Source organism: Chenopodium quinoa, unplaced genomic scaffold, assembly GCF_001683475.1.
Source record: "Chenopodium quinoa cultivar QQ74 unplaced genomic scaffold, ASM168347v1, whole genome shotgun sequence".
NCBI lineage: Eukaryota > Viridiplantae > Streptophyta > Magnoliopsida > Caryophyllales > Amaranthaceae > Chenopodium > Chenopodium quinoa.
In genome coordinates, this window is record NW_018743942.1 from 1,184,564 (window position 1) to 1,211,456 (window position 26,893).

Here is a 26,893-nt window from a genome sequence, read left to right on the forward strand (position 1 = left end):
GACTATAATAATCATATTTCTGACTTAAATTGTTATGACTCACAAAATACAACAATACCTGAGATGAATTATCTAATATCTGACTAAGCATAGTAAAACCTGACAAATAATATCTTATTCCTGGTCATAGTAATTGAATTCCTGACTAAATATTGTATTGATTTATTCCTGACCTATATTATGTTAAGCTTAAAAATATTAAATCCAAAACTCTAATTACTGTCTAATTTCTACACAAAATATCGTTATACATGACAAAAATAGATTAATACCTGACTATAAAAGCTAGTACCTGAATATAAAGATATATTACCCGAGTAAAACAAGAAATAAATTTAATTTACCAACTTTACTTCAGCTATGTTGAGCTTCGGAAAACGTTGAACTCATTTATCAATGGAAACATAACATCATTAGCATCATGTGTTTTCAATTCCATATCAAGCTCCTTTTTTTTCAACCCATCCTTAAACTTTGCATGTTCTACTGGATCATTTTCCAAAGAATTCAAAATTTTTTCTTGATCTTTGATGATCTTGACATTTTTTATATATTTTTCTCTCTTTATTATATATCTCTATATAGTCTACTATGATAAAAAAAAAACATATATTATGTTATATACATAAAAATTCCAAAGATAATAAGTAAAGAAAAAGAAAAAACTTACAGCAAGTCTAGTATAAAAAACAAATCTCTTGTACTGAAAAATTTCTCTGTCAGTTATTTTGCTCTCTTTAAGATTCAACACGGAAGCCCACGCATCATGAATAGCACTATTAATCCAAACAGAGGGGCGCAGCGACAAAACTCCTCTTTTACCAAAATAATATCGCTTTGGGAAGGATTTTCAGTGGTAAACTGACAGATAACATCACCAGTATCTTCCACATACAGCCTCCTATTACGCGCCTTAACTCCCTCATTTTCTCCTGTAGGATCTAACTCTTGCTCCTCATCATATTTCCTGAAAAAGAGGAAGTCACACATATATCTTTCATGCTCACTTGAATTTTTCAGATACAGAGGCTTATTTTCCTGCAAACTCCTAGACACAAGCATTTGTTGATTTTGAATCGGAATCTTATCAATAGGGGGATATACCCAATCTGAATCCAAATTAGTTGCTTCCAAATTAGCCTGCAATTCCAATTGTTGTTTATCTCTTAAATATTGCGATCTCTCAGCCTGTTTTTCAGCATATGCATCAGCAGCAATAAAGGTAATTTCAGGAGGAACATTTGCACCAGTAGAAATTTTGTCTACATCAATTAACTGAATGTGTGTTTTAGGAGGCTAAGTTCCTATTTCCATAAACTCATCTTGAGACAAATCAGCAGCGTAGGAGTAGGAGTTTTATCTATTACAATTAGGTTAGGATTGAGCAGTAGGAGATTCTAAAACTCCAGTTAGAATAGATTCATTTGCAACCGATTCCGTTGCAACATATTTGTTTCTCAATAAATCTAAAACTATAGTTGTATCTCTAGGCTGAGTTTCCTACAAGAAAAATAAAATGTATTAAAATAAAAAAAAAAGTTTTCTAAATCCAGACAATAATAACCTATACTAATTCCTGAATTAAAAGTTCTAATTCCGAATAGCAAAATTCTTATTACTGACAAAGGTAATCTAATAGCTGAATGAATAAATTTTTTTCCTGATTAAGAATATATTAATTTTTAAAAAAAAAAAGTTAATTTCTAATCAAAAATTTATAATTCCTAACTAAAGTATTCTTATTACAGATTGAAGTAATCTAATATCTGATAGAAACAACTTTATTCCTGATTAACAACTAGAGTTATAATTTACATCTTAACAAAAATAAATTAATTCCTGACAAAATCATCTAATACCTGACTAAAATATTCTTAATCCTGATACGGTAAATATAATTTCTAACCCAACCAATCTTATTGCTTTCAGACATATTTTAATTCCTGACAAAAATATTTTAATTGCTGACAAAACTTACATAAGAAATGACAAAATAAAACTAATTCCTGACCAAAATACTTTAATTCATGAAAAAAATAACATAAAAAATTACCTGATTCACATCATCAATAGGTGAATGATGTTCTTCTGTAAATTTACTCTGAATTACATCATCAGATTTAGTAATAACCTGAAAACATATGTATAACAGAAATAAAAAAAATATATAAATTTATTTATATAAAATATCAAATTTAAATACAATAATTATTTTAATAAATTATTCAAATAAAATACACATATTAGACCTTAGATGTGCTATTATCATCTTTGTCATTTTTTTCTTTCTTTTTCATCAGTTACTGGAACTTCTTCTTCAGTAATTTCTGCATTTGTTCTTTGGATGCTTGAGGAGAAGGAGGAGAAGGAGCAATTAAATTAGACTTTGGCATAGAATGAGCTCCCATGGAAAAACTCCTACCTTCTTGCACAACCCTAGCCTAATTATCATTCAAACCAGCAGAATAAACTTCATTGAGTCCCCTAGCTTTCCTTGGTATCCTAGGAGGCGATTTTGAACAACCAAGAACACCCTCCCCACCAATTGAACTAACCACATTTTCTGATAGTGTTGTGCCAGGTTCAGAATTTACAGCAGCAGCTTCAACACCAACTGAAATAGCAACATCAGTTCCTTTGTCAATAGCAGTAGCTTCTACACCAAGTGAAACATCAACAACAGTTCCTTGGTGAACAGTCAAGACTTTGTCTTCATCTGTATTTTTCTCTAGTATCTGTTCAGGCATACCAGTTTCAATTATATCAGTTTCTTCTTCTTCATTGAATTCTTTTTCTCTATTTGCATCCTCTAATTTATCACTTTCAGGCATATCTTGACTTAGGACTTTCTCCGAATCAAGATTAGCAATAACATTATTCACCTGTATAAAATCAATAATAATATCAAACACAAATCTTAAATTAATTTCATATAAAAAATAATGATAAAGGTAATTAAACTTACAATTTCTTCAACCTTAAGCTTAAGTTCAAAATTATCCAACTCAGTGGCTAACTTTTTGCTCTACATAGCAGCTGACACTATTTCATCAATTTTTGCTAAGAACTTATGATTGGAATATACATCATCTTCTCCTTGAGATTGAGATTCTTGTGAAGTTTTTATTGCTTCATCCTTCAAATAAATAGCAAAGTGAATTTGGTTCTCTGATACAATCTTCAAGTCACGACCAAATTTCATCATTTTCTTCTTCACGGCCTAATAAAAAAATAGAATAAAGAGTGAATGAGTTGAACATAATAAACGATTTTTTCACCAAATGTCCTTGACTTTTGAAAAATTCACCAAATACCCTCAAGTTTTTCAAAATTCACCAAATACCACTGACATTTATTATTATTCACACCGTGACCTCAAAATGCCCCTAACGTTAAAGGTCCGTTAGCAACCTCAAAATGCCCCTAATGTTAAAGGTTCGTTAGCAATAAAATTTAATTCACCAAATGCCCTAATTTTGTTAAATTATTCACCAAATGCCTTAACTTTGTTAAATAAAATTTAATTCACCAAATAATGAATGAGTAGTTTGAAATTTAGAAAACTAATCGTTAGTTTTGGTTTTTACTTTTTTAACATAAATACTCAACACATAGCAGTCCTCTTATTTGCCTAACAACAAAATTTAACACCATGAGTTATATGTCTAAATCCTCTTCCTCAATGTATGAGTGCGTCAGAGTTGCAAACAACCTCTACTCATAAAAAGAAGTGTTGAAGACCATGCCTTAACTTTGTAAAATGAAGTAGAAATGATAATTTTAATTTACAGGCTTGGGCGGGAAACGGACCGGGCTTATAGTTCATATATTTTCCAACGGGGGTTTATATAGATAACTCAAGCCCCTTTTATGTGGGCTTGACAATTTGTTCATACCCGCCCTAGTAAACGGTCTAGGCTTGTCCGCAAGCTAACGGAATTAGAACTTCTAACAATGCTCATACATTAAGGAAGATGATTTGGACATATAACTCATGATGTTAGAATTGTGGTTAAGAAAATAAGAGGACTGCTATGTATAAAGTATTCGGTTTTTTCACCAAATGCCCTTGACCTTTTGCAAAATTCACCATATACCCTCAAGTTTTTCAAAATTCACCAAATATCACCGACATTTATTATTATTCACACCGTGACCTCAAAATACCCCTAATGTTAAAGGTCCGTTAGCAATGAAATTTTATTCACCAAATGCCCTAACTTTGTTAAATAATTTACCAAATGCCCTAAATTTATTAAATAATTACAAAAAATACCTCTATTTTTAATTTGAGGTACAACGACTAGTTTGAAATTTAGGAAACTAGCTGTTAATTTTGATTCTCACCCTTTTTTACATAAATATTTTACGGCTATTTCACCAAATGTCATTAAGTACTTAAAAAATTCACCACATGCCATCAAGGTTTTCAAAATTCACCAAATGTCATCGAGCTTTTAAAAAATTCACCAAATGCCATTAATGACTAACGGCCATTAACTCCGTTAAATTAGTTATTAAGATTAAATTTTGACACGTGTCATAATATGATTGGTTCATTTTAAATATTTATTTTAATTAATAAAAATAATATTTTTTCCTCATCTTCGTGGCAAAAATTTCTCGAGTATAGTTTAGGGGGTCATTTTGACCCTTTATGGGCACAAATTAAGCTCGGAATTGACAAAAAAATAACGTAAATGCTCCGTTTTATGTTGAAAAATATTTCGATTAGCGTGTCGTAGTTTTTTAACCATCAAAATTGATTGTGTAAGGTTTTGGGGGTCATTTTGATCTTTTATAGTAACAAATGAAGCTCGAAATTGACTAAAAAATAACATATTTTCTGCGTTTTGTATGTCGGATATCGTTATATTTTTTTCGGAAAAAAATGCAAAACGGGGTATTTATATTTTTGTAGCCAATTTCTAGTTTAATTTGTACCCATAAAGGATCAAAATGACCCCCGAAAACCTTACCCGAACAATATTCGTCACGAAAATCGAAAAAAAATATTATTTTTAATTATTAAAATAGATAATTATTGTGTATTAATTTTAAAAAGTAATGGCATTTTGTGAAATAATTTTCCAAAGTAATGGCATTTGGTGAAATAAGAATTGCATTAATGGAAAACTAACGTCCATATACTTTTAGTGGCACGATGTGTCATTGTATTGTTTGTTAGTGGCATTTGGTGAATTTTGAAAACTTTGATGGCATTTGGTGAATTTTGTAAGTACTCATTGGCATTTAGTGAAATAGCCATATTAATCCTGAATTAGATAACTTATTTCCTGACTTTAAAAAATTCATTCCTGACAAAAATTAATACATTCCTGACTAAAATGTTGTTATTCCTGATAAAAATAATCTAATTTCTGATTGAAACTATGTTATTCCTAATTGAGATATAAGTTATTTCCTGACTAAAAGAATTTCATTCCTGACCAAAACTCTCATATTCCTGACCAAAATTCTCATATTCACAATGAAAGTAATCTAATTTCTGACTTATAATATTAATATTGAGTGTCTTAATTTATTTTCTGATATTAAATTTCTTACTCCTGATAAAACTAAACTAATTTCTGACTGCAATTAAACCTCATTCATATTATATTAATCACTAAATTACTGACAAAAAGAGTTAGTACATAACAACAGGTTATACAGTATGAATTCTTGAATCAAAAGCTTTAATAAATTAATAAAAAGATGAGATTTTAAACTTACATCAATATCCATTTTATCAATCTCATCATCAGTGGGGTACTATTTAGGAATCATGTACATGACATATCTAGCTTGGTCATCTTCAGCTTTCAAATCAATGGGGGCAGATTGTACACCTAACCTTCCTTATTTTCACCAGAATCTTCATCATCATCAGTATCTTCACGTTTAAACTCAATGTTATCCAACTGAAAAGATTTTAGAAGCTCCTGTTCACTTTTCCCGGCATACTGCAATGGTAATGTCTGAGGATACAATTTCATAGTATCGTAATCAATATTTTCAACAACGGCTTTAATCCTCTCATTCGGAGTTTCACATGACCAATTCATTACAAATGGCTTCCTATCTAAAGTGGTCCCAAACTAAACTTTTGCAAAAAAGCAATTACAAAGGCAACCAAACAGCCATTTACTTGTTTTGATTTAGTTTTCAATTCTTCTCCTGCCTTCTTCTTCAAAACAAAAGCCTGAAACTCTGTTATTAATGTACATAACCAATCCATCACATAACTAGCCTAGTTGTTAGTCTTTATGAAACGTACATCTTCCAAAGACTTGATGATTTTAAAATTGGGGGACTTATCACCAATTGGAGCAAAAAAATTAGATACAGCAAACATAATAGTCTCTTGAATTCATAAGCTCCCCCCTATATTTCTCAAACAATGCTTGATAAGTAAGAAAATTGACATATGTCTTCTTCTTCTTACTTTGAGCTGCTCTTTCATATTCCTTCTTCTTACTTTGAATACCTTTTTCAGATTCATCACCAGTTTTCCTCTTCTTTTTCTTGTTAGTTTCATATTCATTTCCTTTTTCCAATTCTTCTTCTATATCCAAACCCAAAACTTCCTCCACTCTAACTTCAAAATGTCATCAGGATTAAAGCCTTTCTTGTTTATTTAAATCTCTTTCATGGGTACGTACATCAATATAAGGAATACCCAAAACATCAGCAATATCAGAACTATCAATATGAATGGCATGTTCCTTTTTACCAACAATCAGATTTCTTGCCTTGGGATTATAATGAGTTACTATATAACCATGCAACTGATTGTTAATATTATCCTTCAATTTCATATTTAGCAACCCACCAAAACCAATTTCTTTTACATCCTTCTTTTGCTGATCACTTAAATCTTCCAGAATTTGACAAAGATGATTAGGACCAGATTTATTACCAAGTTCTAAGTCTTCAATATCATCTTCAGTAAAAAAAACTGCAAATTTGAAAAGTAAAAAAATCACATTAAAATTGAGAGCTATCTAAAACATTCTTATTCATGATAATAATTATGTTATTCATGATAATAGTATCTTATTTATGAGAATAAATATCTTTTTGCTGACAAAAATAAATCATTTCTGACCAAAATAATCTTATTCCTAATAAACATATCATTATTTTAAATATCTTTATCCAAATCACAAAGTACTGACAACCCCTCTAAGTAAAATCAAAGACTATTAAATATTTTTATGCTTGATAAACATACACCAATAACTGATATAAGTTATCTAATATCTGACTAATACGTGCTAATTTCTGACGTTTAAATTGTTATTCCCGACTAAAATACACCAATACCTGAGATGAATTTTTTAACCATTCTAATTCCTGACTAATAATATTTAATTCTCAATTATATTAATCTTATTTCTGACTTGAACTTGCTAATTTCTGAATTTTAAAATGTTATAGCAGACTAAAATGCACCAATAACTTAATTAAATTATCTAATATCTTAATAAAGCATGCTAATTCCTGATTATAATAATCTTATTTCTAGCTTATAATTGTTAAATGCAAAACTCTTAGTATTCACATCATCAATTAACTATTTAATTTTTTTATGCCTGATAAACATAGACCGATCCCTGATATAAATAAGCTAATATCTAACTAAAACTTGCTAATTTCTGACTTTTAGAATAATATGTCTAACTAAAATACACCAATACCTTAAGTGAACTACCTAATATCTAGCTAAACCATCCTAAATCCTGGCTAATAATATCTAATTCCTAAAAATAATAATCTTATTTCTGACTTAAAAATATTAAATGCAAAACTCTTAAGTATTCACATCATGATATAGCATTATGAATAGTGACACAACCATATCCACACCAAAGGGCAAAACAAGAACAAGATAATCCTGACAAAAATAATCTATTATCAAATTACAATATAATAACCAGATATGTATGTTTCCCAAGAAAAAAGATTCTATATGAAACAACAAGTTCAGAATGCTATGTTTTTTGCGAAATAAATAGAATATAATTTCACACCTAACAGCTCGACTTCGTTTAGAACCAAGTTTAGGACCACGCTTCTTCAATGGAGGTTCTGAATCGATCCTACAAAACGAAATAATAACTTATAAAAATAAATTTTTAAAAAAAGAGCATAACTTAAAAAATAACTGGAATATAATACATCTTTCATTGTCTTCTCCCATTTTCGTGCTTGTTTAGTTTGTTTAAGGTAAACTTTTAACGGAGAAGAATCTTTAATCGACGGAATGTGAGACATTAATGGAATCGAAAATGACGAATGTTAGGGTTTATATAGAAGAAGTAAAACATAAATACATGCAAATAAATTTAAAGCTAGAAAATGAAGTAGTGATGCGAATAATTCGGAAACGTGAAGTTAAGTCCATAGTAATAGAGTGTAACTATTAAAAATGGAGTGAGAATGCAGAAAACGTGGGTGAGAAGAAGAAGGAAGGCAGAACGCTAGTTTTGATATTTTTTTTTCAAAAAAAATAAATAAATAAATCATGGTTATTTAAAGTTCGGGCCGTGCACGAGCTAAACTTTAAATAAACGGGCCGAGCGAGGGTCGATTATTATAACGGACTCACGTGAGTCCGTTCTACACAATATTTTTCGAAAAAAACTTCATTGAAATTATGTATTTATATAACAGATTGGGGAACATAAAGGGTTAATGAATTAAATGACTAATGTGATTAAATGGAATTGAAAGATAGAGGGAGAAGAGGAGAAGGTTAACAAAATCAATTGTTGATTTAGTGGAGGTTATAGAATATAAAGATCTATTGAGAAAATTAGAAATAAAGCGGGGAGATGGAAAAGTTTTATGTAAAGATAAGAAAATAGAATGATTCTAGAGAAAAGTAAAGGGAGAGGAGGACATTTGACAACTTTGGTTTTTGTTTTTAAATACTAAGTATAGATCGAGTATAGTTTTTTTCTATCACATGATCCGTGAGTTATGCATTAAAATAATTTACATCATTAAATATTAAAATCTTATGAGTTTTTAAATACTAAGGACAAAAAGAATCGTGAGATAGTGCACGTAAAAAGAATAGAAGGTGAATATTGTAGAAATTATTATGTGTACTCGGGTGTACGGTGCACTCAAGGGTCTTATTGGCTCATTTCGATGATTATTGCTTATTTTATCATATAAAATTAACAGCACAAATATCTTTAGGTGTATTGTACACCCGGTGTATATAATAAAATTAACAATCTCTCGAATATTTGTATACAATAAATGAGTGAGCAATGATATTCAAAGGAATATTTTTATAAATCTTGTAAAAAAGGGAATATTTTTATAAATTAATTAGGTACTCCGTATTGTAGATTTGCTGATGGGAAGATTGATAGTGAAGAATAAAATCTTATGATAATGGGGAAAATTGTGATTTGATTGATTATGGGATTGCTATGTTGAATTCACTGATTGTAAAGTTATCATCTTACATACAAACATTTGCTTTCAAATATTATCAAAAGAGGAAAAATAAAAATGAGGTGTGTGAATAGTGTAAATAGACAAAATATTACAACTTTGCAAGTAATTTGAAATAAAAAGGCGATAGAGCATCATGCCGTCATATACTCATATATGATAAAAATTAGTACTCCGTGTAAAGCAAAAATATTATATAGTGCTAGACTGCTAGCATTTAAAAAAAATGAAGTATGACACTTCGGATTTAGAGCATCAATAATGGGGGGTTCTTAGGTGGTTCTTAAGGAGAGAGAAAATATAAGAGCTAGTTCTTAGGTGAGAAATGGGAGTTTCTAATTTAGAAATTGTGTTAAGGGATTCTGAAATAAGCAATGGGTCTTGAAAATAAGAACTGGTGATGAGTTGGCATTAAACGACATGGGTGCCACTATAATGTATGTGCGTTTTGATAAAAATATCCACCGAAACTCTGCATTTTGGCAGAGCAAATTCAGATAAATGCAGAAAGCCTCCAACATTTACACATGGCAAATGCATGCATGCAAAAGAGCTCCAACGGTTCTTTTACTGAATGCATGCATGTAAATCACCTTTTTTTAAAAAAAAGAATTTAAGTTGAAATTTTTTTAACAATGTAATATTAATATGTAACGGTTATTTAATTTGTTTTTACAATATAAAAGTAGATAACTTGATCACCAAAATTACCATACTTCAATTTTTTGTAAAAAATTTTTCCTTTCATAATTAATATATATTTCTCAACATGGATAAAAATAATCCAAATTATAGATTACCCAACTACACAACAAATATAAATTACCCTACAAATCCAAATTACATAATGGATGATCAAAATCTTCAATATTATCCAAACAATCAAAATTACCCCACTTATTAAAATTATCCCAATAATCCAAATTTTCCCACCAATCCAAACTACCCAATAAACCCAAATTTTCAAGTAAATCCAAATATAAATCCTAATTTTCATCCTTCTATTAACCATCACCAAAACATGGGGAATAACATTTCAACTTCATCTTTTTCCCCATACTCCACTCAAAATTCTTCAAATTATTTTACAAATATGTTAAATGGTACAAATTTGTCAAGTGTCGGGGAATCTGAAGGTGAGGATGTGGTTAATCATGGTTGTGGAGGTTCGGGATCCGGTGTATCTCTTAGTAACATTAACATTAATTCTGTGGCAGAAGAAGAAAATGAAGGTGATAATGATGAACCAACACCAACAATTTCAAGTGGTAAAGGGAGGAGGATATCTTGGAATAAGGCCCAAGATAACCTTTTAATTAGTGGATGGCTCAATTATGCTCCTGATAAAGTAAATGGTACTAATCAAACCGGTGAAGCATTTTGGAGTAAGATAGTAGACTACTACAACAAGCATCGTAGTGGGGGAAGACCAAGAGAACTTCAACAACTCAAGTGTCGCTGGCAAAAAATACGACCTGCAGTTGCAAAATATGCAGCATGTGTTGATCTATGCAAACAACGAAATAAAAGCGGTGAGTGCACTTTAGATGTCACTAATGAAGCTAACGCAATTTATTATTCTGATATGGAAGAAGATTTTAAGTTTGACTTTGCATATGAAAGATTAAAAAACCAACCTAAATTTATGAATGCATTTGTGTACACCACCGATTCATCAACACCCTTATTTGATCCTCCAAATTATCAAACTCCAAGTGGTATCAATCAATCTGGAGGAAGTGAGGGGAGTGAAAAAAGATCAAGACTAGACGAAAGTAGAAATTTTTCTTCGTCATCTGCAGAAAGAACACCACAAAGTGCTAACCCCCTAACACGACCAGGGGGTCAAAAGGCAGCAAAAAGGAAATTGAAGATGAAGGCAACTGATGTTGTTGATCCTTTGCAAGAGAAACTTGCAAGTGTACAACATTCAAACGAAGAAACTGCAAAGGCAGTGAAGGAGTTCGTTGAGGTTGAACGAATTAGAGAGGAAAGAAAAAGACAAGCCCAAATCATGAAAGAACAGGAATTAAAATATCAACTACTACAAGCATTACTAAGTCAAGATACTTTATCAGAGGAAGATGAAGCTCGTAAAAATAAGTTGTGGGACGAATTAATGACCATGTAATGACTTTATTTTTAAACATCATTGTTAATTTAATGTAATTGTAGTTTATCAATAGTTGTTATGTTTAATTACTACTAGTTAATGATATTAGTTAATCGTATCAGCATAATTCTTAATTGTATCAGTGTAATTCTTAATCGTATCAGTGTAATTCTTAATCTTATTCGTTATGTTGTATTGAAAAAACAAAAAAAACATGCTTATGTTTGTAATTTTAAAACGACAAAAGACCAAATAGTACAAACATGCTGAAACATGAGTCAAAAACCACGTACATAAATAATTTTGAGGCATTTTCTTTTGCAGGTGAATTATCGATGTACTCAGAGCTCTTCTGCCAACATCAATAGCATTGTATTGATATAATATGACTTTTGTGTGACAATGCATGGTGTGTCACGTGTCTTTCATGGCACATCAATTATTTACAAGCATCTTTAACTTTTCAAATCTATATAATAACACCTTGTACATTAATGTTTACACAACTTACAATTCAATTCCTCTCTTATTTCACAAAAATTTCAATACGCAGTATCTTCAAAAATAATTATGGCTTCTAGTTCAAGTTCAAGTTCAAGCTCTGCAAGCTTAGATCATGAAAATCCAAACCCCCGTTCACAAGTCCGACAAATGGCAAATGGCTCGTAATTGGGTAATGGAAATGCCACATCGCAATCAAATTGTTGCTGAAACTGTTACCGAGCTCACTAGAAGGAGTTCCACTTCTCAAAGGCAGAGGAAGAATCGTTCTCCCAATCGACCAAGATATCGTGTTGCCGGTCACAACCGGTTATTCTTAGATTATTTTGCTGAGAATCCAGTATATACTGATGATCAATTTCGACGGAGGTTTAGGATGAAAAGGTCGTTATTTATGCATATAGTTGAAAGAGTCCAACAACGCGATCCATGGTTTCAACAAAAATATGATGCAGTTGGTAAGCCCGGTTTTTCACCACTACAAAAATGCACTGCAGCTATGAGATTATTGGCATATGGAGTAGCAGCTGACCAAATCGATGAGTATGTTAGAATTAGTGAGAAAAGCTCACTCAATGCCTTAAGTAGATTTGTTGATGTTATAATTGCCGAGTTTCAAGACGTGTATTTGAGGAAGCCAAATGAAGAAGACTTACAAAGGCTATTGCACATTGGAGAGGTGCGTGGATTCCCAGGCATGTTGGGAAGTATAGATTGTATGCATTGGGAGTGGAAAAATTGTCCAACTGCTTGGCAAGGACAATTTCAAGGTCGAGATGGTAAATCTACAATAATATTAGAAGCAGTTGCATCGGCAGATTTATGGATTTGGCATGCTTTTTTTGTAGTTCCGGGCTCATCAAACGACATCAATGTACTAAATCGATCTCCAGTTTTTAATGATATTTTTGAAGGAAGAGCCCCACCAGTCAATTTTGAAGTAAATGGTCACCAATACAATATGGGATATTACCTAGCAGATGGTATATATCCAGAATGGGCAACTTTTGTGCAAGCATTTCGACTTCCACAAGGTCGAAAAGCAAAATTATTTTCGCAACGCCAAGAGTCGGTACGAAAAGATGTTGAGCGTGCTTTTGGAGTTCTCCAGGCTAGATTTGCTATAATACGAAACCCGGCACTAATATGGAAAATAGAAGTTGTGCAAAAAATAATGATAGCTTGTATCATATTGCATAACATGATTGTTGAAGATGAACGACAAGGTTACCTTCACAATGAAGAGTATGGAGATTTTAGGCAGTTTGATCAAGCAGAAAATGATGATGACTCGCCAACTAATTATAATGTACGTTGGCGTGCCGATATGCAAACATACCTAAGGAATAGGATGAGAGTACGAAATACGGAAACCCATATTCAATTGCGAGATGACTTAATGGAACATATCTGGGATCGGTTTGGTCATGATGGTGAGGAATAAAATGTATTTTTATTCATATTAATTTTAATTTCTGAATGTATTTCTTTTTCTCTTTTAATTGTGTTTATGTTTTTTTTACTATTGTTAATGTGTTATTGTATGCAAAAGTTCTTATCTCCATATTCAATATTAATGCCAATTTTTTTTAAGTACATTATATAACTCATATTTAACAATACATTTGTATGTTGTTTAATACCAAAAAACAATAATTAAAAAAACAAGCATATATACTAGTAGTAGTAGCAGCAGCAATAATAATAATAATAATAATAATAATAATAAAAGTGTTCCTCAAAAAAAAAAGTGTTGTTGGACAAATATAATAATGATGGAGCAATTATTAAAAGTAAGAGAGAGAAAGAAGAGAGAGATTAAGATATAGTATTAAAACCTAGTGCATTTCTTTGGGTATATGAAGGGTGGAGCTTAATAAGAATTTATGATGATGTGGAACAAGAGAGAGAATAAGAACTACCATATAAGAAACAATGCATTATTGATTACACTTACCATAAAAGGGGGCGATCAAGATCCATAATTAACGAGCAAGCAAAATAATTTATATAAGGATAAGAATGACCAATTATTAGAAAATGTTGACGGCAATAAAATATAGAAATTGTAGAACACATTTATGATAAAATAATTTGGATATAATTAATCTAAGTCACATGTATGTAGGTGTCACTAAAGATAATATAATTCCTTATTTTGGACCTTTCAACAGTAATCAAATCAGACGAGGAAGCACGTAAGAAAATCTGACTTTCTATAAATACATATATGTCATTCCAACTCACTATTATTCACTTCTCATTCAACTCCTCTCTCTTTCTCTCATCTACTTTCTTTGTATTTTGTAAGCCAGAAAGTTCTCTCTTTTGTAAGTTCTTGATAACTACAGTTTTTAATTAAGCATTACTCAAAGTTTTAAGTAGAATGTACAATATTGTACATGTTTTTAATGCTTATAATTATACTTGGTTCTTTTGTCTCATACAAGTACTAATTTGCATTGCTAGCTGCTGAATTTATTGCATATGATATAGTTTGTTAGGATGATTTACTAGTTTTACAGAGTATAACAGTTTAGTGTCCACGGATATCCCATTAGCTGGATTAGCGGGTGGTACTTAAGACCTGAAACGGAATTATGTCTATAACACGAGTTATAATAGTGTTCGAGGTTTCATAATGGAAATAATGGAAGAGTGGTACCTAATTTGTCTCATAATTTTGATTCCCTTAGTTGTTTTGATTTAATGCATGATTTTATGTGGGCGTAAGCCGCGTAACATATTCATTATAGTATATGGTCCCATATCATTATTGTAAGGTATTTTACAAGATATTTTGTTGGTTTATGCAGACAATGTGGGATGGGAAATCGTGGGAACATTAAATTGTCAAATGAGATTTTTTAAAAAAAAATTATATAGAAATCCAAGTTTATGTATATTTATGCATCATTTTACATATGATTTTAGCTCAAATATTTGTTACATTGTTTATTTGAAGGGAACAAGAAAAAGAAGGCTTCTTTAAATTAGCAAAATGGCAATGCATCCCATTTATTGGGTGGCAATTTTGCTGTCTATATGTTGCTGCACAACTTCAGCAAATGCAGATTATGTGAAATACAAAGATCCAAAGCAACCAATCAATGCTCGAACTCGTGATCTTATGGGTCGTATGACACTCGAGGAAAAGATTGGCCAAATGACTCAGATTGAAAGGAGTGTAGCCTCCGGCGATGTCATGAGCAAGTACTTCATTGGTAAATTACACAACATTTGACATGATATAGCTAATTTCTATTGTGTTTTAGAATGTTTGTTATTTTTTCGATGTCTAAAGTACGTTGAATTTTGGTGTGGTTCGATATTGAAGGGAGTGTACTAAGTGGAGGAGGGAGTGTTCCTGCTCCACAGGCCTCTGCTGAGACTTGGATCAAAATGGTGAATGAGTTCCAACAAGGATCTCTCTCTACTCGCCTCGGTATTCCTATGATTTATGGGATTGATGCTGTTCATGGTCACAACAATGTCTACAAGGCCACTGTTTTCCCTCACAATGTTGGATTGGGTGCTACTAGGTAATCCAAAATAGAAGATGTTAACTAATTATGGAACGAAGAGAGTAGCTACGAGTTTTTTTTTTTGTGTTTTTGTGCGTGCCTGAATCATATTATACATTGCTATGAATTTTCTATGTATGTATGAATCAGGGACCCTGAACTTGTTAAGAGAATTGGTGCTGCAACTGCATTGGAAGTTAGAGCTACCGGAATTCCTTATGTTTTTGCACCTTGTATCGCGGTATGTTTGATCAGTAACAGCAAAACAGTAATAAATGATAATTTCAGAGTAATAGGTAGATTCAAATTAGCAATAATATTCAGATATTCATTCAATTATATAACTATACATTATACACTATTAAACAGGTATGCAGAGATCCAAGATGGGGAAGATGTTATGAGAGTTATAGTGAAGATCCAAAAATAGTCCAAAAAATGACTGAGATTATACCAGGTTTACAGGGTGAAATCCCACACAACTCAAGAAAGGGTGTACCCTTTGTTGGTGGACAGTAAGTTCTTCCTTTTCATATTTCTGTTACAGAATTTTTGGTTCACTGACTTTAGAAGATGAATTTTCTATACTATCTTAACTTATCTGCAACATTACTCTTTCCCAAATGTCTTATCTATTACTAACAAGTAACAACCTTATCTTAATAGTGTATATTTTAAATTATGGCTGAAAATGTTTCAAAAAAATAAATTATGGCTGAAAAATTATTTAAAAAAAAAAAGAATAATTTTCTAGATTGTTGCAATTAGTAAATGAGACATTATTATATTGTGGAAGTATTAGATGTTTACTTTGTCTGTCTCAATTTACTTGCTCCGTAATTATTTGCACATGATTTAATTTAAGTGAAAAGGTTGAGAGAAAAAATTAAGCACAATTGTAAACAAAATGGAACAAGTAAATTGAGACGCTTTAAAAAGGAGATGAGGCAAATAAAATAGGACGAAGACAATAGCGCTTTGTTGAAACAAAATTTTGGAATGTACTCATAGTCTAGTATGATTGCTAATTGAGATTGGATCCACTAGCATGCTTTTCTGATTGTTTAGAAAACGTGGATTGAAAAAGTATGTCAGATGCAATAAACTATGGTTTATTGGTCAAATGATGAAGCCTATATTGATGGCATGACAGGAGTGATCTGGACCACAATTCCACCAGTGACTTGATTATATGTGTTGAGTAAAACCACTTGATATATACGACTATAAGAGCTCAATTTGCAAATAAATAATTTCTCGAGTTGCTTAAAGTCTGGGGAACCAAAATCCTGAAACATGGTTGACAGAGTGTTTATTTGAATAATTAACACAATCAACTCACTAAATGTCATATGGCTTAAAAAAAAGTCATGGTTGAATTCTGGGCTATGCCAGTGAGGTAGTGACTGAATTGGAAGGGCTGAAGGGACATAGATAATCTGAAACAACCGCGGCATAATCTTTTTCCTAGACTGTGTAATTGTGTATCTCTTATGACTGTATCTGTGATTCGTTGATCCCATAAATAACATAAGAGCTAAATAATTTGATCAGAGTATGAATGATACATACCACCGTTTCAGGTTATGATATTGCCTTTGTATAGGCATTGTGATGGATGGATAACATCATATGTATTGTTACCTCCAATTAAGAAGACCAAGCAAAGAAATCAATCAGACATAATTTAATCACTCAAGTTTTAAAAAAATAGCTGAGTTTGGTTTATGTATTTTGAGTTTGTCATGCTATACATGGCTTGATGATCTAATTAAATTCAGGAACAAGGTTGCTGCTTGTGCCAAGCACTATGTGGGTGATGGTGGCACTACAGACGGGATCAACGAGAACAACACGGTCATAGACTTTCATGGGTTGCTCAGCACTCACATGCCAGGCTACTACAACGCAATTATCAGTGGTGTATCTACAGTCATGGTTTCTTACTCCAGCTGGAATGGTGTTAAGATGCATTCTAATTATAATCTCATTACTGGTTTCCTTAAAAACACACTGAAATTCAGGGTATGTTTTCTTTTCTCTAGCTAACCGATCAAACAAAAACTTCTTCCATGCATATTTCTGTTCAGATTTTAACTAGTTACTTACTCTTGATTCTTAAACACAAACAATGGCAGGGATTTGTTATATCCGACTGGCAGGGCCTCGACAGGATTACTTCACCGCCACATGCTGACTATCCAAAGTCTGTACTAGAGGGCATTCACGCCGGCATTGATATGGTTATTATAACTCCAGCTTTCAAATCAATTCTGCTATATACTCTGGCATTTTACGGCATAAAACCTGTCTATTATCTTCATTTACTGTGTTCTAAGACAACATTTCATCTGTAAACATTGCAGATCATGGTTCCTTACAACTACACAGAATTCATTAGTAACCTAACCTCCCTAGTAAAGGATAATCAAATCCCAATGAGCAGAATTGATGATGCAGTACATAGAATTCTAAGAGTCAAGTTTCAAATGGGTTTATTCGAGTACCCATTGGCTGATAACAGCCAAGTCCACCAGCTGGGAAGTAAGGTTTGTACTTCTAATAAGCTTACATTCATTTGTTAAGTCCTTCGTACAATGAAACATCAAATTATATGCCAAACGACCCCTTAGTCATTCACTGAATAAAACAGGAACACCGAGAAATAGCAAGGGAAGCAGTGAGGAAATCACTGGTGCTATTGAAGAACGGGCAGGAAGGTGATAAGCCAATGCTACCTCTTCCTAAGAAAGCGCCGAAGATACTTGTTGCTGGAAGCCATGCTGACAATCTGGGTAACCAATGTGGTGGATGGACTATTGAATGGCAAGGACTCAGTGGAAACAACCTCACTGAAGGTAATATCTTCTGCACTTCACTGCCGATTTCTTTAATCACATTCCTGCAAGTCTACAGCCATAACATGTGCTTTGATTTTAGACCAAGTTTTATAATAGTTCAACCATGTGGATGTAATAATTTTCTCCATGTTCCTTATTTTCGGGTTTTTTTTTTTTTTTTTTTTTTAATTTAGCCAGATTCAGGTACCCTATGCTTTTGACTTAATATTTTGAGGTGATGACTTTGACCTTCACTCAATAGAAAGATCCCTTGCTTATTTTTTTTTTTTAACTAATAAAGTATAAAAATATTTATACTACCTCCGGTCCAAATTACTCGCAACTTTGGGGTATTATTTGTGAGATATAAAATATTCTAAAGTTGCGAGTAATTTGGACCGGATGCAGTAAATAGATATACTTATTTTGAGCTAAAACAAATCTAAGCTGTTTCAGCATTGAAGAAGTATTAATCACAAAAAGTTTTTATATTAACCATTGATCAATCAGTGCACTCTACAGAGTAAAAAATGATCAGGCAGTCGACACAGCATCTTGGACGGTAGAGTAGTTATCAGAGTGTTGATTGTTTATGCTTTCACTTGTGCGTTTTATTGCATTTGAGTGTGCTGCATTACTCCTTGTTTCTTTGTAGTTTGATGAGCTTTTTTTGACATGCGACTAATCGCAATTTTACTTAATGTAATCAGGGACCACGATCCTTACAGCCATTAAGAGCACAGTTGATCCAAAGACAAAAGTAGTGTACAAAGAGAACCCTGATAGCAACTTTGTCAAGTCCAACAAATTCTCCTATGCCATAGTTGTGGTGGGCGAACCCCCTTATGCTGAGACATTCGGTGACAGCATGAATCTAACGATAGCTGACCCCGGCTACAGCACCATTAAAAATGTATGTGGGGCAGTGAAGTGTGTTGTCATTGTCATCTCAGGCAGGCCTGTTGTTATCGAGCCATATGTTTCCAAGATGAATGCCCTTGTAGCTGCTTGGCTACCAGGAACTGAGGGTCAGGGTGTTGCTGATGTTCTGTTTGGTGATTATGGTTTCACAGGGAAGAGCCCTAGAACTTGGTTCAAGAGTGTTGATCAACTCCCTATGAATGTAGGTGATCCACATTATGATCCACTTTTCCCATTCGGATTCGGATTAACCACGAAGCCTAGCAAGGGATACTAGAATTCAGCTAGGGTAGCCTTAGGCCTTGATTTACAATCCTAGTGATCCATCTTATTGTTTAGTGATTGTTATTGAGAAATGAGAATAATATACCACAGTCAACTAAATCTTCCATGTCACAACTCACAAGGGAAGCATGGCCTTTTTCTTAAATATATGTCCCAACACTTGTATAAGTGTTAATTTTTTTTTCTATTTTACTGAAATTTTAGAGTGTCTTTACTCTGATTGTCCACGGCTTTATTTTAATATTTCTCATTCTAAATCGCTTTGACTTCGACTAATAATTCACCCCAAATAAAGTGTGATGAAAGAATAATAATTAAGAAAAATGATTCCTACAATCCAAAATACAAATTATCACAAATTTTATATGTAATGATTCCTACAATTTGCTTTTAGAACGGGACTGTTATTGCAGATTTAGAGTAACTACGAATGTCTATTAGTATAAAACTAAACAATCTCGACTATTTTTTAAACTATAGGTATAGATGACATGTACCTTTACTGCAGCTTCTCCATACTGTACATACAAGCAGCCAGGGCATAGATATGTCCAATTATCCTCTGAAAGTATAAATCCCAATGAAGACATGCTGGTCACGCCATTTCCGCGTCTTCTCAAACACTTGACAGCAAGCTTCACCATGCTATATTGCTATCAATCAAAAATAAGAGGACAGTAATCACAGTATCATATCCAACTAAACAACAAATATCAAACACTCCCAGTAGAATAGCATCCGTTCTTTCACACTTTCTACTTGCATCCTAAATGATTCTGCTGCTTTAGCACTCCTGAAATCTAAAGCTGAAAAAAGACAAACTAGAACATTACGGCTTAACCTCTGTATTTCAGCCAAAGCTATGAAAAGAATTTAGAGTCTCAGTTTCAGGGAATAAAATGTTCCAGTTTTTCAGCACAAATATGCATTTTTTTCACTCATTAACACACAATCAAAACCTTAGTCAAATTTACAAAATCTTACTCTTCATATTGATCCTAAGTTGAGCTAGTTTCAGCCTTCCATGTCACAAACAGCCACTCCAATTTTTAGACAATGAAGCAAAATAATAAACAAAGATGATCAGAAAGATAACATTAATTGACTACTTTACCGCTATGACTCGATTCTGATATCGCTTGGTAGCTATGACAATTTTCATACATGATGCTGTTAGGACTTTTCATGGTCTGTATTTACTCTTATTTAGGTTGAATAAGAATTAAATTAAAAATAAATTCCTGATGAAAGCACAAAATCAGGGAAAGTACTCATCAGGCTAAATATTCTTCTACTAAGGTGAAGTGTCCTCCCAAACTTAAAGCCAACAAAGAACTTTTTTCAAAATTAAGTATTGAAATTACAGCATGTAATAGCTCCATGACGCATTTGTATAATCTTAGCTGAAATTCAGCGAAAGATGAACATTAAGCTGTCATGAAACAAGAAAACCTAAAATAAGGATCACAGGTACTGTAAACTAGGCTAATGAATCTGCTTATGCAACGGCAACAGGTACTGGTCCACTGGAATCTACAAGATCAACTTCTGGCGCCAAAACTGGAACCCTAGCATAGACATCATCTTCCTTTGGTGGGAGGATGACAACAACATCAGGGATAGGCTTTTGAGGTCCAATCTTTCCCTTGGGATCCCAGTCAAGCATGATCTTAACCTTGATTCCGAGCACTCCCTGTTTTAAGCCAATACAAAACAAAATTAGACATCAGCAAAAAGACACACCACAAATATAAAAGATAACCCATACAAAATTCATATTTTGCACATCAAGATTACCTGTCTTAGAAGCACGTGTCGGATAGCTGAGTCAATGTACTCAACAACTGGTTGACCAGAGGAAATCATATATCCATCCTTGAACTTCATGGACTTAGCACGCTGTGCCCTCAATTTTCCACTAACAATGACCTGTTCAAAAAACAAAAGGTAAATTAAAAGGAACAGCCAAATGCAAACTATAAAGGGTAAATCTAGGAGACTATTAACAGACCTCACAACCCTTGGCACCACTTTCCATGACAAATCTCAAAACACCATAACATGCCCTGAAAGAGACAATCATACACCCACCAGAAAAATTAGAATTAGGAAAAATCTTAGAGCCAGAAACTGTTGCATGTTTAAGGAGAGAATTATTCATAAGATGAAATTTTATTTCATGGAGAGTACACAACAAACAATTCTAGAAACCAGAAAAGACTAGATCAGATGGGTTCACCCCAATTGTTTAGACATCAATCACATCATCAATAAAGCAAACCACTGCGACACTTCCAAAGACTAAATCTTTTTAGAGTAAAAAAGAAAAAAGGACGAAATCAAGGAAATAATAACCATATCTTGTGCCCTCACTAACACTACTACATGAAAACTAACATATCTCAATAGGAGAATGAAAGAGAAGGGCTTCAATATAGTCAACTTCCGACACAAGATTGGTACAGAAAGACCAACTAGCTTTGTAGAAGACATTAGGTGAAAAACATCATTTCAACATTCAAGCAATTAACAAAAGATGAAAGTTAGACATATCCTTTATGCACATATCCAAAAGTTAAGAAGCATATAGCCCTGTACATATTACTGGCAACAAGATAAACAAGAAATATTAAAGATAGTCTATCACAATACTGAAATACAAATATTGAGCCAAAACATCGTTCTTCTAAGATACGGAGTACTTTCTATTGATTTCGGTTTTTAATTCCTTTATTGAAGGGTATAAACACTTATTATACAACACGGCCTTATACAGAACATTAGAAATTCATCATCTTAACAACAAATCACTATTATTTAGAACAAAAAATAGCTCACTATATATGAATTATTCATACAAAATTAAAGCCAAAAAACAAGTTATTAAGGCTGGCTTAATAGATGTGCCCTCTAGCAGGTTTTAAGTGAATAGTCAACTTATTTCACGAGGATAATAGCATGGAGGATGGTTTAATCTAGTCACCTTCCGACACAGAACCGGTACAGAGGAACCAATCTGCTTTATGGATGACAACAATTAATGTTCAATGAATGATATTTAAATGGACAATACAAGTTATACAACATACAACAGGCTACAAGAAGACAGCATAATCAATGCACATATCACACAAAGCAAAACAATTAATCATATTACTCCATCTAAAAGTGCAAATTCAAACAAATGCAAATTAATCAAATTTGGCAGCTACATTGTCATTAAACAAACAGAAACTCAACAAAAAGAAAGCATAATAATTACATAATTCTGACAAAAACATTCAAGGCTACATATATTTAGCAAATATGTTAATCAACCCATTAACAAATAAATTCATTACAAAAGTTCAATACAACAATTTAAAATCGGGAAAATTCAAGATAAATCAAATTCCATTTCATAAGCACATTTTGCAGGATCTCAGCATGAAACAAGTTACATAATTATTCATTTTTCCCTAAATAACAATCAAACAATACATTATCAATCAATGCTCACAAAAGTTGATAACTTAAACGAATCAAAACTAAAATTCAATGGAAAAAAAGGTTTAAAGATTAATATACCTTCTGACAGCAAGACCGCCGAGAAGCTTGTAACGAAGAGACTCGCACTGAGCAATAGCGCAAAGACCCCTGTTGTTAACCTTCTCAGCATACAATTCAACAGTGTTTTCTGGAAACTTGAACCTCTTCTGAACAACCGAGGTCAGCTCCCTAATCCTTCTTCCCTTCTCACCTAATCCAATCAAAAACCCAAATCAAAATCGCAAAAAAATGAATCAAATGTAATGGAAAACCCTAAAAAAAAGGGGGGAAATTAGAATTACCAAGAACATTTTGGGTACGAGTAGCTCTAATGATGATCTCAGTGCGCATAGGAGTAACCCTAACTTCGACACCAGAGTAACCATCTTCAGCAAGCTCACGAGTGAAAACTTCGTTGAGTTCAGCGTAGAAGACACCATCAGCGACGAACTTTCGCTTCTTGCTCATCTGGGTCGCCATGATTGCAGGATCTCCGAGGAGAGAGTGAGTGAGAAAGAGGCGGAAATGATATAACCCTACAAATCTAAAACCCTAATTTGAAGTGAGGTTGATGCAGAAATTTGGATCTTGTGGTTACGGACTTTGAGGGGTGTTATAAATATTAGGGTTTTCTGAGGTTATTGGAAGAAAATTTACTACCTCCGTTAATTTTTTATTGGAACTTTGGAATATTTTATATTTCCTCCATTTTTTTAATATTGTACCACTTGCCATTTAAGAAAATATCACAAATATTGCACCATTTTTATTTTAGGAAAATAAATTCTTGTGTTCACATTACAAATACCAAATATGCCCTTATTTTTCAACACATGATTATTTAGTTTATGTATACCATCACATGGACAATCTTGTATTTTTACCTTTCTCTCTCATTTTTTTTTCCACTACCAAAAATCTTGTGTCAACCTCCTATAGTGCAATAAAAAAAGAACGGAAAAAGTATCTCATAAAAAATACTCAAAAAATTAACACAGGTAATACTTACCCGTTTTTCTTTTCTTTTTTTTTTGACAAAGGAAACTAACAACACAAATTAAAAGCAAACAATTGGTGGTTCGTATACCCGGGTGTACCATGCGCTTATAAAGAACATCATAAATTCATAAAAGAACATATTACTAAAATATAAAGAAAACAATAATTTATGATAAATGATGTTTTTAAAAAAATAACAGATAATAATTAATATAGTTTTACCAAAAATTTAATGTCAAAACATTTTAAAATATTTAGATATCAAGAATTTCTCTATCCAAAATTATTTTCACCCAAATATAATTCAAAATTTCATTTTTAAATTTCAAAAATTCAAAATTTAAAATTTAAGAACATATTATTCAAGTAAAAAGAACATACTTAATTTGTATACCTTGAAGAACATTGTTTGTAATATAAAGAACGGGTTTTTCACCATATGCCCCTGAGTTTTTTGTTTATTCACCACATACCCATGAAATTTTTAGAATTCATCATATACCCTCGAGTTCCACAAAATACACTATAGACCCTTAATGACTTTTGATTGTTAACTTTGTCAATCGTTAGGGTTAATTATGACTCAAAATCACCCTAAATACATTTCTTTACCCTCGAGTTTCCACAAAAATACACCATGTACCCTTTTTTTTTTTACAAAAACAAAAAGAGTTTACAAAATACAGTACAAGAACTAAAACTTAAAGCATGGCTTTTAACACTTAAGCCTTTACAACAATTCTTGACATTAAAAACAAAATTAAACTTGTTTGGCCGGATAAGTCGCAGATTAGAGACTCCTTACAGACTAAGGACCAAAAACATACTACACGCCATAAAGAGAGCAATAGAGAGATTCGAAACTGTTTGACCATGGCTAACTTATCCTTACCTAGCGGGATCAATACATGACCAAGTATGGTCATCAAACGGGTCACTTGAGCTACTGACCTCCCAATCAATAGCTTTCCTTGTTGGCAAGAAATCTTTGACAACGTTGAAACTCGAGAAACCCCAAAACAAAGTTTGGGTGTCTGCTTCAGATAATAAATTTCAAGAGTAATGATCCCAAAAATCATTACAACCGAGGGAAAAGAAACCAAACCAATACCACTCCAACAACATACACACTTCACCTTAGCCAAGGCCAATTTCTTGTTCAAATCCCCAACAACCACACCTGTAAACTCTCTTACCACTCTAACCATACCACAATCCTTAACAAAGGATCCTAACTCCCTCTGCACACAACCATCCAAAATACTATAGCCAAAACAACTCAATAGCCCTGGAAACAACCAAAGGGGGCTAAAGAATACCATAAAATAAACTAAGACAAGTAAACTCTGAAAATTACCATCAAAAAACATACTTAGAAGAGAACAAACCAGAGGAGAGCACCGTCCAAACCGAAAACCCGAAACTACGAACACAAGGAACTCAAAACCCTAGCCCTAACTTCATTCACCGTTTCAGTCACGAACTTCTCTTGACGGCAGCGTTAGGCCTAGCCCTCCAGCGCAAGGACCCACAAAACCCTAACCCTAACTTTACCGTTTCCGTCACGGTCAAATTTACCAATGACCTATGACGGCGGCGTTAGGCCTTGTTTCGCCGGCAGAGAGACCCTTAAAAACGATATCCTTCCACGCACGCTAAGGTGGGGAAGGGGGGATTCGGCGTTCGGAATTACTCACCTCGAACTTCTTTAATAGGGATAGATCACACAAAACACCTTCAAACTAGAGGGATTAAACTTGAGAAGCAGACTCGCTGGTGTGGTACCCATCTTTATTTTACTAATTAAAATTAGAAGTCAAATCCCACGTAAGTCGATAATTTGACTAACAAAATAAAAATTAGAGTCGCCACTCTATTTTTGCCCGAATAGAGACGGTCTTTTTGTTTATGATCGTTTTCAAATAGAAAACGACATTGACTCCATTAGATGAGGCACTATATAAGTATGGTCTTAGAAAAATCAGAGATCTAGGTACGGGGTATAAGTTAGGAAGATCGAACGTTTGGAACTCGTCTCTTCCTCTGTTCTAACGAACAGGCTCTTACTAATACGTTGTTAATTGGTTATGATTATTCACATACTTTTCCTTAAACTAATGCATAAAAACATGAAAATTTCCACATTGTCAATCACACTCAAATGTAAAATAAAAGTGAATTAAACCTTACGATATATGGTGGGTTTGAGCATTAAAGTTGCACTACGTACCGTTCATTGTGGGATTTGAATCCAATCCCGGATCAAAACCCTACGTAGTTCTTACGAACGTCCATTTATACATGGTCGAAATTTCATACGAGGTTGCAAGAAAGTATATTTTTTTTTAGGAGAGGTGGTCGATCCATATAGGGTCATTTGAATGAGGTTAAGCAATCTTGCTTTCAAGGTGGAGGTCAATTTATCAAGGTTGAGGAAGTCACTAGAATCAGAGACACCATAGGATTTTCTTTGAGGAGAATGATTTTGTTTGTAAAATGCGTTTCAATTAACAACTTTATTTAGGGTTGACCAACTTCCAAAAAGAGATTATGTGGGCTTATTTGAGTGTGCTAAAAAAGGAATTTTATTTGGTATGAATTGAGAAGAATATGAAGGAAATGTGTTTAGATTGTATGAAATTGACTTACGCAGAATGAACATTCTATATGGCTTAAATCTAAATGATAGGTAGTATATGTTGAAA

General features: G+C 32.8%; 4 protein-coding genes across 4 annotated transcripts; 3 read left to right on the forward strand and 1 right to left on the reverse strand.

Annotated features, from left to right (window-relative positions):
- Positions 1–10,498: 10,498 nt before the first annotated feature.
- On the forward strand, positions 10,499–11,608 carry LOC110688880 (glutathione S-transferase T3-like). The gene has a single exon (XM_021865640.1). The coding sequence runs from the start codon at positions 10,499–10,501 to the stop codon at positions 11,606–11,608; it is 1,110 nt and encodes a 369-aa protein (XP_021721332.1).
- Positions 11,609–12,248: 640 nt separating this feature from the next.
- LOC110688881 lies at positions 12,249–13,808 on the forward strand. Its single transcript, XM_021865641.1, has one exon. The coding sequence runs from the start codon at positions 12,249–12,251 to the stop codon at positions 13,533–13,535; it is 1,287 nt and encodes a 428-aa protein (XP_021721333.1). The 3' UTR covers positions 13,536–13,808.
- A 531-nt stretch (positions 13,809–14,339) lies between these two features.
- Positions 14,340–19,888, forward strand: LOC110688825 (beta-glucosidase BoGH3B-like). Its single transcript, XM_021865581.1, has 10 exons — positions 14,340–14,421; positions 15,057–15,315; positions 15,429–15,633; positions 15,766–15,856; positions 15,985–16,130; positions 17,397–17,640; positions 17,754–17,858; positions 17,982–18,164; positions 18,269–18,473; positions 19,166–19,888. Exons 2-10 carry the CDS (start codon positions 15,093–15,095, stop codon positions 19,651–19,653), a joined length of 1,890 nt encoding a protein of 629 aa, XP_021721273.1. The 5' UTR covers positions 14,340–14,421; positions 15,057–15,092; the 3' UTR covers positions 19,654–19,888.
- A 978-nt stretch (positions 19,889–20,866) lies between these two features.
- Positions 20,867–23,785, reverse strand: LOC110688826 (40S ribosomal protein S3-3-like). Its single transcript, XM_021865582.1, has 5 exons — positions 23,492–23,785; positions 23,229–23,400; positions 21,673–21,727; positions 21,459–21,590; positions 20,867–21,354 (listed from the first exon to the last, which is right to left on the reverse strand). Exons 1-5 carry the CDS (start codon positions 23,667–23,669, stop codon positions 21,160–21,162), a joined length of 732 nt encoding a protein of 243 aa, XP_021721274.1. The 5' UTR covers positions 23,670–23,785; the 3' UTR covers positions 20,867–21,159.
- Between the last annotated feature and the right edge of the window lie 3,108 nt (positions 23,786–26,893).